Source organism: Gopherus flavomarginatus, chromosome 9 (assembly GCF_025201925.1).
Source record: "Gopherus flavomarginatus isolate rGopFla2 chromosome 9, rGopFla2.mat.asm, whole genome shotgun sequence".
Lineage (NCBI taxonomy): Eukaryota > Metazoa > Chordata > Testudines > Testudinidae > Gopherus > Gopherus flavomarginatus.
Window position 1 is genome coordinate 16,752,953 of NC_066625.1, and position 13,288 is coordinate 16,766,240.

The 13,288-nt window shown below is 42.1% G+C and overlaps 1 protein-coding gene across 1 annotated transcript in view; it reads left to right on the forward strand.

The window, feature by feature from the left end:
• Window positions 1-1,428: 1,428 nt before the first annotated feature.
• The window catches only part of DNAH3 (dynein axonemal heavy chain 3), a 101,747-nt gene continuing 89,887 nt past the window's right edge, over window positions 1,429-13,288 (forward strand). Inside the window, exons 1-6 of the mRNA XM_050968905.1 lie at window positions 1,429-1,541; window positions 4,815-4,916; window positions 7,852-8,077; window positions 9,464-9,533; window positions 11,440-11,629; window positions 12,209-12,398. Of these exons, the coding sequence (XP_050824862.1) occupies window positions 1,509-1,541; window positions 4,815-4,916; window positions 7,852-8,077; window positions 9,464-9,533; window positions 11,440-11,629; window positions 12,209-12,398 (811 nt within the window). The 5' untranslated portion in view covers window positions 1,429-1,508. The remainder of the gene's footprint in view (window positions 1,542-4,814; window positions 4,917-7,851; window positions 8,078-9,463; window positions 9,534-11,439; window positions 11,630-12,208; window positions 12,399-13,288) is intronic.

The window sequence follows — 13,288 nt, forward strand, 5'->3', positions numbered from 1 at the left end:
GAGTGTGGGGTAGTGGCCACCCTGGAGCCTCTGAATAACTTGGATGATGAAGAGAGTCAGGATACCAGGATTCTCTCTCTCTGAAGATGGTGAAAGACAAGTGGATTCAGGAGGTGGATCTGAGGGGAGCAGGATGAATCTGCTGGGGCAGCATGGGGGTTTAAGCACCCACATCTGAACCTAAACTTCTGGGACCCCATGGGTTTTGGTTCAGAACCAGAATCAAAAGTGCCTAGAGCAGTCTGGATTCAGGGATTTGAATCCTTGGGTTTTTTCCCTTTCAGATCTGAGATTTTTTATTTGCCTCTCCTCTGCGGGATGGGTGGCTTCCCCAGCCTTACCCCAGGTAACCATAATCTGTCCCAAAACATCCCTGTAATTTTCAGCAGTATAATAGTAAACAAGCCCGTAGCAATGACAGACACATTCCTGAACCATTCCTCCCTGGCTTCAGCAGTACATAAGATAGGTTGACCAGACAGCAAATGTGAAAAATTAGGACAGGAGGTGGGTGGTAATAGGAGCCTATATAAGAAAAAGACCCAAAAATCAGGACTATCCCTATAAAATCTGGACATCTGGTCACCCTAACATAAGATTACACTGGGTGGAGTTTTCCTTCAGCCATTGTGGAGGAGTGGGAAAGCAGGGAGGGGGAAAAGGAGTCATTCTTATGTCTCCTAGCAACGAAAATGCTGTCACCTTGGCTACCAGGCTGAGAAGTGAAAGGCATAGTGTCAGAGAAATTCACTTGCGCTAGAAGCTGCAGCCAGGTAAGGAGGTGGTTAAGAAGGGCAGCAGCAGGTAGCAAACCTCCCCTGCCTCCCGCCCCAATAAACTACATTAGGAAGAGGCTTAGTGGGCATTGTCTGTCTATCTGTCTCCTTCACACTTTGATGTTTGTTCACTTTTCACAGCAATAAATGTGTGTGAAATTGTTTACTTAAAACCACAAATTTGGGGCATTCGTAAAGGAGTGAGTGGGACGCAGCGGGAGAGGGAAGGGAAGAGAATATGGGCTTGGGGGGAGAAAGGAGCATGGAAGGAGGCAGAGAAAAGAGCTGGGAATGGGAGCAAAGAAAGCTAGAGAGCTTGGGGAAGGAGGTGGGTGGAAGAATGCTTGGGACAGCTGGAGGAGGACAGAAGAGAGTTTGAGATGAGATGCAGGGAAAAAGTGAGCTTAAAGTGCGGTAGAAATGGAAGAGAGCTTGAGTAGCAGGGAGAAGAGGTCTTAGTGGGGCCAGCATGGGAGAAGGAGAAGACAACTTGAGGAACAGACAGGTGGAGGGAGTTTCAAGAGAGCTGTTTCCTTCCAGCTGCTGAGGTGTCCGGAAAGCAGGCATCTATTATAACACTTTCTCTAGTCTCCTGAATGGAAACTATGTCGTGAAACTATTTCCCTAATTTTCTGTATGCAGGTAGCTAATACGAGTTTATTTATTTTAAGAAAAATATTGACCTAATCTATACATTTTAACAAACAAGAAACAATTTGACCGAAGTTTACAATGAAGCCAATACAGACTCCAAGGCTCCTGAGGGTAAGTGAGTGATTTATTGTTGGGGCTCTGTGAAGTATTCACAATGAAATTTGAAAACCTTGAACACAATTGGAACTTTATCGTTAAGGATTCTTGATGATCCTTACTCCTGGTTTACAGAGCAGAGTGTTCAAAGAAGCTCCATGTGGTTAAATATTAATCACGTGTTAGCCTCTGTAAAGTATTCCCTCTGAAAAGGTAATATAGCTCAAGCACGCTAAATTAAAAGGATATTAATGTTTGGAATTGCTTTTATAGCATGTCAAGAGCTGCCTTAGCAGGAATATTCACTTTTCTACCAATTCCTGGAACTTTAAGGAAGAACAAGCACCTAATAAACTCTATTGTTTGTTCACTTTAAAAACAAACAAACAAAAAAACCAGTAAATTCTCCAGTCTTTAATCAAGCGAAATTCCCGATGACTTCAGTGGAGTTTTGCTTGATACAGGACCATGGAGTATGGCCCAAAACTATGATTTATCTTGTGTTTTATTGTGCTGGAGAACAGTCTATGGAGGTCTGTCATGATATAATTCCCCACTCTGAACCTTAGCGTCCAAAAGATGGGGTACCAGCATGAATTCCTCTAAGCTCAATTACCAGCTTAGAACCTGTAGCGCTGCCACCAACCAGGAATTCCAGTGCCTGGTACACTCTGGTCCCCCCAAAACCTTGCCCGGGGACCCCCAAGATCCAGACCCTCTGGATCTTAACACAAGGAAAGTAAACCCTTTCCCTCACCGTTGCCTCTCCCAGGCTTCCCCTCCCTGGGTTACCCTGGAAGATCACTGTGATTCAAACTCCTTGAATCTTAAGCAGAGAGGAAAATGCACCTTCCCCCCTCCTTCTCTTTCCCCCTCCCAGACTCTCCCTGAGAGAGACAGTAATCCTAACACAGAGAGAAATTAGCCTCTCTCTCTCCCTTCCCTCCTTTCTCCCCACCAATTCCCTGGTGAATCCAGACCCCGTCCCCTGGGGTCTCACACCAGAATAAAAAAACAATCAACTTAAACAAGAAACTTTTAATTAAAAAAAGAAAAAACAGTAAAAATTATCTTTGTAAATTTAAAAAATGGAATAGGTACAGGTCTTTCAGCTATAGACACTGGGAACACCCTCCCAGCCTAAGTATACAAGTACAAATTAAAATCTTTCAGCAAAATACCAATTTAAACTCCTTCCAACCAAATACACATTTGAACTCTTTCCAACCAAATACACATTTGCAAATAAAGAAAACAACCATAAGCCTAACTCGCTTTATCTACCTAGTACTCACTATTCTGAACTTATAAGTGCCTGTATCAGAGAGATTGGAGAGAAACCTGGTTGCACGTCTGATCCCTCTGAGCCCCCAGAGTGAACAACAACCAAAAAACTAACAGCACAGCACAAAGCTTCCCTCCCTCAAGATTTGAAAGTATCCTGTCCTCTGATTGGTCCTCTGGTCAGGTGACAGCCAGGCTCACTGTTCTTGTTAACCCTTTCCAGGCAAAAGAGATATGAAGCACTTTTGTTCTATTAACTCTTACTTATTTGTTTATGACAGGTCAATCAGATTCCTTCTTTTATAAATCCCATTTATAAATGAGCTCTTCATTGGGTATCAAAAAAGAAGGAATTTGATTGGCTGAATACAGTTTGGACTGTGTTCTCTGCTATGGCCACATGAATCAAGAGTCAATAGCCTCTTGCTACAAAATGTATCAAAGAAACATCCTATAGAAATAAGAATACATTTTGGAAGTGTAATTACAACTGATAATACCTGCCCTTTTGATGGTGATTTAATGCACTGGCCTTCAAATACTGTGCACTTAAATGTTACACATTTCTGCTATCACTTACCCATCTGCTGTAGTTGGGATTTATGCCTCTATTAAGGGATATAGACTTGGAAGATTCCAAACAATAGTTGTTGCAGTATGGAACTATAGCTTTCTGTGATCCTTTAATGTGCTTCGTAGCTCCATATGGAATGTAACCTAGGTTTTTTTATATACGTATATATATTAGGGCTATCAAGCGATAAAAAAAATTAATCATGATTAATCGCATTGTTAAACAATAATAAACTCCCATTTATTTAAATATTTTGGATGTTTTCTACATTTTCAAATATATTGATTTCAATTACAACACAGAATACAAAGTGTACAGTGCTCACTTTATTTTTATTTTTGATTACAAGTATTTGCACTGTAAAAAAACAAACAAAAAAGAGTTTTTCAATTTACCAAATACAAGTGCTATAGTGCAATCTCTTTATCATGAAAGTTGAACTTACAAATGTAGAATTATGTAAAAAAACCCCTGCATTCAAAAATAAAACAATGTAAAATTTTAGAGTCTGCAAGTCCACCATTCTTTGCTGCTAGTGTCGCTTTATATAATTTCCTTGGGCACCTCCTGAACTCTACACACAAAGAAGAAATTATAAAAGGGGGAAATGTATTAAGAAAACTCCACATAGAATCCCAGAAAGCTATCTCAGGATATCAGCCCCTCCCTGAATTGAAATTGAAATAATTTTTGAACTCTGATTTCCTTTGCTCAGTAAAAGCCCTGTATTTACTTTTTGCATTTCACTCAGCTTAGACAAGGATTAGTCAGATTCACTTTCGAGTATGCATTCACTGTTACAATGCTGCAATATTTAGTTCATTCTAAACCTGCTAGAGCAAATATTTAAAGCAAAACAGGTGTGGTGACTGACTGGTTAAGGTGCTAGCCAGGATCCTGAAGGGTGTGGATTTGAGTCTTGTTTGATCTTACACTGAAATGCTGCTTGCAATTCACCTAGCTACAAAATGGGTTTCTGGTGCACAGTGAAATCAATAGAGGTTGGAAGTCATGCTGGCCGTGTTAATTCCTTGTGGTCCTGTTGGCTACACCTAACTGTGTGAGCCATCTGTGTCTTGAGGCAGACTTTGATAAACACTTTAATTTTTTTTCTAACACGAGCACCTAAATTTTGGAATATCAGCTTTTGCTCCAGAGTTTTTATCCACCAGTGAAAGATGCCTCCAAAGTCAGGTTTTTCTTTGAAATAGACACATTTGTCATAGGGCTGTGAAGAGGTCAAAGATGACAGTGCTGCCAGAAAACCTGATTTGCTCTGAGTAAGAATATCAGTTTTCTCCTATGTTGGAACAGTTGCAACATACTGTTCTTGTAAGAAAATCAAGTGACTCCGTCCTTCATGAATAAAGTCCTTTGTTAAGCAATGCAGTTCAAAATCTTTTTGTAAAACACATTTTTATTCTCTCTAGTCCCAAAATAATTCTGTGTATAATATGAGTCATTCCAAAGGGATACCAGAGTTACCACCTCTGCCGGCTGCAACCACAACAGAACCCTCAGAACTGTATAAGGTATGTGTCATCTTTTCTCCCATATAAAACTTTTAAGCAGAGTACTGGAATGCCTGCAGGCATTGGATATTTTTAGGTTTTAAGCAGACGATGAGGTAAAAGGGCAGCCTAGGCTGCTAATTAGGTTTTAGATTTATCTAACTCTCCCCCTTTCCAAATATTATAGAATTATACAAGAGCCTAGTTACCTATGCTAGTTACATTACTGAAAACTCTTTTGGAAAGCTCTTAGATACCATGGTGATGGGTGAGGTATAAGAAACTGAACAGAATAGAGCCTATGAACTTTCAAATGTGACTTTAGGGAGTATGAGTGCACTTTAACAGCAGTATGAATGCCTGTTTCCTTACTGATAAGATTAGCCACATCGATCATAAGAAAAACCCACAGCAGGAGTTGTAATCTGGTTTTATCATCTATTTTAAATTGGCTAACTACATCATTATCATTTTTTTACTAAAACTCATGATAGACTGGGGAAGAAAAAAAGTTGCATCAGTAACACAAATGGAAGGAAGTTATTTCATGTCTTAATACTCTGCCTTCCCAGAGGTCATATGGTGATGGCCAGCTGAGCAGACACGTTTAATTGCAGCTCCTGAAGGAATGGAAAGAGAAGTGAGGGAATGGAAGGCAGGATGTCAATAACCTATTAAAAAAAGCTCTTTAAATTATTAAAAACTTGATGCTAGTAATGATGTCATGCAAAGAGAGGTGAGAAAGCAAGTGGCAATGTTTTCATTGCATTTTTTTTTAGGTGAGGAAAGGTTAAGTGGGGTGCTCAAGCACCCATGGGAAAAAGAATAGGTGGTGCTCAGCACTCACCAGCCACAGCTGTTCGATGGGGGCCACTAGTCAGCTGTTTGGCAGCTGGCGGAGGTGCTCAGAGGAGGGTGGAAAGCAGTGAGCAGCAGGCAGGTGGGGGGCTTTGAGAGAGGGGCCGGAGTGGGCGCGGGAAGAGGCAGACCAAATGCCGGGCCTTCAGAGAGAGGGCGGAGCAGGGGTGGGAAGAGGTGGAGAGGGTGGGGTCTCAGGGGAGAGGCAGAGCTCGAGTGGGGCCTCAGGGCAGAGCGGTGGTGGAGAACTCATTGGGAAAAATAAAAGTCACCACTTCTGTCCCCAACTGTCATTCCCATGAACCAGATTGGCTTGTTTGCCATATATGCTAGTCAGACTGCATGAAGTGATAGATGGTGTTCCTCAGAAGGGGGCAGCTAGATACAGCTACGTGATGTCTAATGTGGCATTTCCTGGCTGCCAGCAAGGGGACTGTTTCTTCTTCTAAGTAAAGTGCAGCTTTTGTGTCTGATACAGTAGCTCGGAAGGCCAGTAGTCAGTTCTTCAGGGGACACAAGCTGTAGAGGCTTTTTTCTGCTGCCTAAGCCTGACATTATTTATTTTTTTCCACAGCAGTCTACATTTCAGACACATTTTCAAATTATTCAATGAATTTCCAATAATGACTGAAATAAGTTAAGAACACCATTTGTTTTTTAAGAATATTACCATATACAGTCATATGACAAATGAGCTGTTCATTTTAAATTGCCATTGTTAGAGTATATTATACATCAAGACAAAGCTGGAATAAATGTAAGAGCATCACTATGCTGGCTATAAATCAAACCAATGAGGATATCAAATATATACTTGAAGATAAAAATCAACTAATGTATTTTTACGTGGGTTAATAATATAATATATGGAGATATACCTATCTCATAGAACTGGAAGGGACCCTGAAAGGTCATTGTGTCCAGCCCCCTGCCTTCACTAGCGGGACCAAGTACTGATTTTGCCCCAGATCCCTAAGTGGCCCCCTCAAGTGGCCTGCATGAAATAAGTTTAGTGTCTTTCAGTGACAAAACATCCACATCATAGGAAACACCACTGGAACTGACACTGGCCAACTCTCTGGGTGGCTGGTTCAACAGAATGGCCAAGGGATCATGTGGTTGTGGAGAGTGATGTGCCCTTGTTTTTTCCTGCTCAAGGGTGAGGCTCACTGGCAGGGCCAGTGCAAGGAAGTTCCACCTTGCGCCACCTCCCCCCTAGCTAATCCCACCCCCCCTGCAGCTAACCATGCCCCCCGCTCCCCCACCAGAGGAGCCCTCCCACCGCAGCTAACCCAGCCCCCGACCCAGGGACCCCCCTCCCAGGGAGCCTGCTGCCCCCCCTGCCCGTGGACCCCCCCCAGCAGTAATCCCCCCCGCAGCTAACCCCAGCCGGGGAGCCCCCCCCCCATGGCAGCTAACCCCAGCCGGGGAGCCCCCCCTGCGGCAGCTAACTCCGCCTGGGGAGCCTGCCCCAGCTCACCTCGTCTCCACCTCCTCCTCTGAGCACGCCGGTGTCGCTCTAATTCTCCTCCCCTCCCACGCTTGTGGCTCCGATTGGAGGAGACTTAGACCGGGGGCTGTGTGCTCAGCGAAGGAGGCAGAGTGGAGTTGATCTGGGGCGGGGAGAGGTTCCCCTGTAAATCCCTCTCCCCCCGTTACTGTGGGAGGCCCTCCCCAGTCCCCCCCTCCCCAGCTCACCTCCACTCCACCTCCTCACCTGAGTGGGCTTTTAGGCTCCCTCAACCACTAGGCGCACTAGGCGGCAACCTAGTTTGCCTAAGTGGTTGCACTGGCCCTGCTCACCAGCAGGGCTGTGTGGGGAAGCTTGCAGTACTGCTGCCTGCGCTATCACTCGTCTCTAACTTCGCTCTTCAGGCCTGTCAATCTGGAACTTTTCTTGAGCATTATATAAACATATAGATTTTTTAAAATATCAGTCAGTGGAAAATGTGAACTGGTGTTTGTGATGTGGTAGAGCCAAGAGTTTTAGGCTGACTTCGGGCTAAGAAATAGCAATTATTCTTTCTTGTGCTAGCTACAGGAAGACACTTCTTAGATAGCCCAATGACTTAATAATATTACTATTTTTTAATTTCAGCTTGTCCTTAAGAACAGCTATTATCCTCCTTTGATGCAAAGAGTGTCATGGACTTTGGCGGTTCCATTTAAAGAACAGCGTTATTACCGAAGCCCAAGTGATTCCATAGCTAATAACTACACACTTACTGCACGTGATCTAAAACTGAAAGATCTGCATAAAATGGTGCCCCCTGCAATGGCGAGAGCAACATTGGGTTCAGCGAATCAGAGAGCAGTCTCACCGTGTATCCATACTTGCATATATTAGCACATTGCCTAATGGTTCATTTGATCTCTGCATTTTTAATTAGCAGTACAAATCTGCCGTCCCTGTTTGTGACCATTCTTTCCTGTTAATCTTTCTTGGGTGAAGTTTGGTTATAAAATGGTCAGAGGTTTAGCCCATACAACTTGAGCAAGAAAGAGACCTATGCCAGATTAGCTAATAGCTCTGTGATTAGGGCACTTATCTGGGATGTCAGAGACCCATGTTCAGACACTGGGCCTTGAACCTCCATGTCCTATATCCTAATCACCAGGCTATTGGTTATTCTGAGGCAGGGTGGTATCAAGTTTTATCACAAAAAAATTCTGAATGTCTTATTTTCATTTCAGTGTGGACCGAAATCAAATTTTAAAATGTCAACACTTTTCACAGACCAAAATTCTTATTTTCCAGCAAGTCGTAGTCAGTATCAACAGTAGACTGATTCTTTCATAATGTACAGGGGCAACAGAATCCTTACATTCACATAAGCTCTCCCTCCTAGCGAAGAGCCTTGTATGGTATGCAAACACAAGGTCACAACAATTTAAAATCTACTTTTTAATTTGTGAACTTTCTTCTGAAGATTCTAGCATCTCATCATAAACCACTGCTATTGGTGAAAGATTGCTATAATGTAGTATGCTAACTTCCCGTGTAAAGCTGTTGTCTGTTAATCCAGGCTGTTGCTTCCTTTCTTTTCATCTTGGCAAATGATTGGGAATTTGACAAAAGAGTTTCAGTGTCCACTTTGTTCTCTTGCACACTACTTAAGTAGGCTTTGTTTTGGTTACTAAGCCTCTTACCATTGTTTCTTTGCCTGTTTTCTTGGATCCACATGCATTTCCAAGGAATAAAGGTATATGAAATGGAATGCAGTCATAGTCAGGGTCTGTTTCCTTGGAGAAAAGGCATTATATGGCGACTGATTATTTAGATGGCTGAAAAGCCTGTCATAACAGCCTCTTGTCCACAAATTAGTCATATATAGTGAATTTGTTATAACTTCATATTTTATCACACTACCTTTAGATATTACATTGCACTATCTGTATGTAAAAGTTAGAAATATAGGTTCTATTTCACTTAAGCATTCCTATTGAGGAAAACACTGAAACATTGACATCAATGGAACTTAAGTACATGCTTCAGGTTAAGCACATGCTGAATGCTTTCCTGAACCTCAGTTCAGCAAGGTACTTCAGCATGTGTTTAAGTATGTTGCTGAATCAGGACCCTAGCCGCCTATGTGCAGATTATATTTTTCTGTTATTTCACTGTCTGTTGTAGTTAATTCATGTATCGCTCCTTTGCAGTAACTTGAAATAACCTTATTAAAAATTATTTTCTTGACTGATACTTATAGCTTCAAAAGAATTTGCACCTTCTGAGAAGAGGCTCAAACTTACACAAAGAAGTATATGTGAATCTGACAGGTAATGTACCATAGTTGATCATAAAGACATGGAGTGCTGAAATAAGTCTCAGAGCTAGAGCTCTGCAGTTTAACACACTTACAGTATCCTGTTGCTTTCATTTTTCTCTCAGTTTGGATGTAGTTACAATAAAATTTTATGTTTTTTTATAAAATCTGTTTGTGAATTTCCTGCCTGAGCAGACAGGGCCAGCAGAAAGCTCATGTGTCACTTTTTGCTGGTCCTTTGCAGAGGAATGAATTTCACTTCTAGCATATAGAATGGCACATTTAATGAATTGTGATACTGAACTATTTCCCTGGGGTGTACATGGATGGATGATATATTCACAGGCAGTAGTCACAAGACACCTAGAAATATGCTCTAATTACACTATCAGTTTTTCAGAGATACAGTACTTTTGAATAGTGGGAAAATATTGGTTTCTTTTCTCCCAATTCATCTCCATGCCCAGACATTACCTGTTCCCACCTTCCCCTGACTCCTCATCTGATCTGTCTCCCATGCCCTGGCCTCCAGTGGTTTCCCATTTCTCCCAACCCTTTGCCCATGTTCCCTGTCCCTATTGGCTCCCAATCACAATCTCCTTCCCTGGCTCCTTGTCCCAGTGTCCTTGCCCATCCAGTTCCAGTTTTCCTTTCCACTCCCCTGCTATCAGCCTCCAGGCTCAGTTTCAGTCTTCCTTATCTGGGACCCTTGTCCCCAGTCTACTCTCTCCATCTTCTCCCTCTCCTCCTCCCACAGATCTTCCCTCTGCATTCAGTACAGGCACCTGCAAGTGTGTGTGCGAGCTGGGGAGGTCATTGAGAGAACAAGAGAGATAGACTTCCTGTTCTCAGTTCAGGTGCCTGGACGGACCATCATGGCCATCAGGGCTGCAATTGCAGGGAAAGTTTTATTCAGCCCCTGGCTGGAACACGCCCAAGACGGATGGAATCTTTGTGGAATTTATCTTCCAAAGTCTAAGAAGTTTACTGCCTATGTGCGAATTTCAGTTTTTTAGTGGCTTATAACTTGGCTAAATGTAGGCAGATTTTAATGGGGACAGCAAAAAGGGGACATCTCAGACACAGAGGCCACTGTGTACCACATTTCAAACCCTGCTCCATGCCTGGGGGAACTAGAACTGTTCAAAGAAAAGATTACCAGATTGTAACAGGAGTAAAAAAAACCCACAAAACATATTTTTCTCTAGTCTCATTCTCGGAAATGGCTGAACCACTTTGACTTTAATTATCCACAAGTATTCAACCTCAGGTAGACACCTGGCATGGAAAATTTCAGCCTAAATGGTTAAAGTTTGGCAAAATTATACACAACTGAAAATGGATCTGATGTAAAATGTCAGTCAACCTTAATAATAGGTGGTGCTACCAGTTTGCCTATAATAACGTTACCCACCTTTGTCATTATAATTACCCATACATATTTCTATGTTTTGTTTATTTTGATTTAAAAATAACTTAAAAGATGCCTGTCCAAGACACTAGGTGCCCCAACACACATTAACAATGCAATTTAGAAGTCAGCAGCATTAAAATGATCAGCCAGCCCTCTCTCAATGCCCTATCAAACAGGTGTCTTTTGTAGCATGACCAGAAGGTCACCAAATTTGGACTATTTCAAACTGGGGGATTGTGTATATATATTGTAAGATACACTGCCATTACCTGTAATATACTTGCTAGTTTTCATATTACCATAGAAGGCAGCAGGTATATTGTTTACAATGAAGCAATTTGGTGTATGGGTTTACTACATCTTCATGAATAGTTGAGTACTGTAGAATAGGCCATGTTCATCCTCAGCATAATGCAACTGGAAAACAGAGCATGAATTTGGCCAGAATGTTATGAGAATGCATCTCTGGTTGTAAGTATACTAAACTAGTGCCCTTTTGTTTCAGAACCACACCAACCCAACTGTACAGTATAGATTCAAATTCATTATCTTCAGATAGACATAGTCCAGAATTAGGCATCATATATTATTCAGACACCCAACCATTGACTCCAGAAGAACAGTTTGTTGTCATGCTTCAGCACGAGGAGGAGATACATAAGCAAGAAGAGTTACCTTCGAAAAGTGATATAGAGGTATTAACTTCACTTTTTTAAGTTGAGAAAAGTGATGATAGTCATAATCGGGAGTATGAATATGTACAGTTATGCCCACTTAAATTGGGCATAAATTGGTAAAAGAAGAAAATTTCTATGCACCAGACAAAGCATGTATAAAAACTAAATACAACAAACTGTGTTTAAATCTTTCTTTAACCCTAATCTGCCTCCATTTCCTTCCCAATTGTTTCCTTTCTCTTTTAATAGTTTCTCACTCCTCAGTCTGTTCTCCAGGCCAGAGGGTTGCATCTAACCAAATTCGTAACTGCTCATATTATTGCCTTGCACTTCAAATTTTACTAAATTTCAGTTGGTCCAGTCCAGAACAATGTATCTAAGCAGATGGAACTACTTAAAAAAATTACATCAGAAATTTGTACTGGTTTAAAAGGAACTCAAGTTTGAAATAACCAAGGCACATGATAGTCCAAGTGCCTTCTATTTGTAAAAAGGGTTGAGGAGATTAAAAAAAACAAACAAACCTGGAAAATATTTCATCATAGTCAGTTCTCTGTCTTAAAAGTCAATATAATAAGGATATTTTTATTTTTACAGAGATATTGTTATTACATACATAATGGAATACGGAAAGACATGCTGGCTCCCCAGGATAAAGAAGTGAAAGACATGATTTTAAAGCATATTCCAAATCATTTGCTTACCAACCCAAATCTGGAGACATTGCTTCATAGTTTAACAGAAGAGATTCAGGATGACTACCACATCAGCCTAATGAAAAACATTGGTAAGAGGGCAAACGTCTCAGTAGTTTTGGCAGATGCATTGGTTTTTCAGTCCAAAAATAAAGGGCCTCATTCTTCTCTCAGCTCCGCATGCAGGGGCGGCTCCAGGCATCAACACCCCAAGCACATGCCTGGGGCGGCAAGCCACTGGGGGCACTCTGCCAGTCACCGTGAGGGTGGCAGGCAGGTTGCCTTCGGCGGCATGCCTGCGGAGGGTCCTCTGGTCCCGCGGCTTCGGCGGATCTCCTGCAGGCAGGCTGCCGAATCCGCGGGACTGGGGACCTCCCGCAGGCAAGCTGCCAAAGGCAGCCTGCTTGCCGTGCTTGGAGCGGCAAAATACCTAGAGCCACCCCTGCCTACATGGCTTACTCATTTGAGGTCAGTGGAATCACTCTAGATTTCCATGTAGATGCAATCCATGATAATGCAACATTTAATTCCAGTTTCATCAACTATCCTTATTTACTAAGCACCGTAAGACTTCAATTAATATAGAGTCAACTTCGGAAGACAAGTATCAGAAGGTTAGCCGTGTTAGTCTGGAGCTGTAAAAGCAGCAAAGTGTCCTGTGGCACCTTATAGACTAACAGACGTATTGGAGCATGAGCTTTCGTGGGTGAGTACCCACTTTGTCGGATGCAGCTGACCAAGTGGGTATTCACCCAGGAAAACTTATGCTCCAATACGTCTGTTAGTCTATATGGTGCCACAGGACTCTTTGCTGCTTTCGGTAGACAATTAGTCTCTGGGCACCCCCTTCACATGCAGTTTCCCATTTCTAATGCAGGCTCAAATCATATTAAGAAAGCATAGTTCTGCATAACCTGACAATATCATTCAATGAGACAAATTCATCTCTTATATGGCTCCACTGAATTCCAGTGCTTTTACA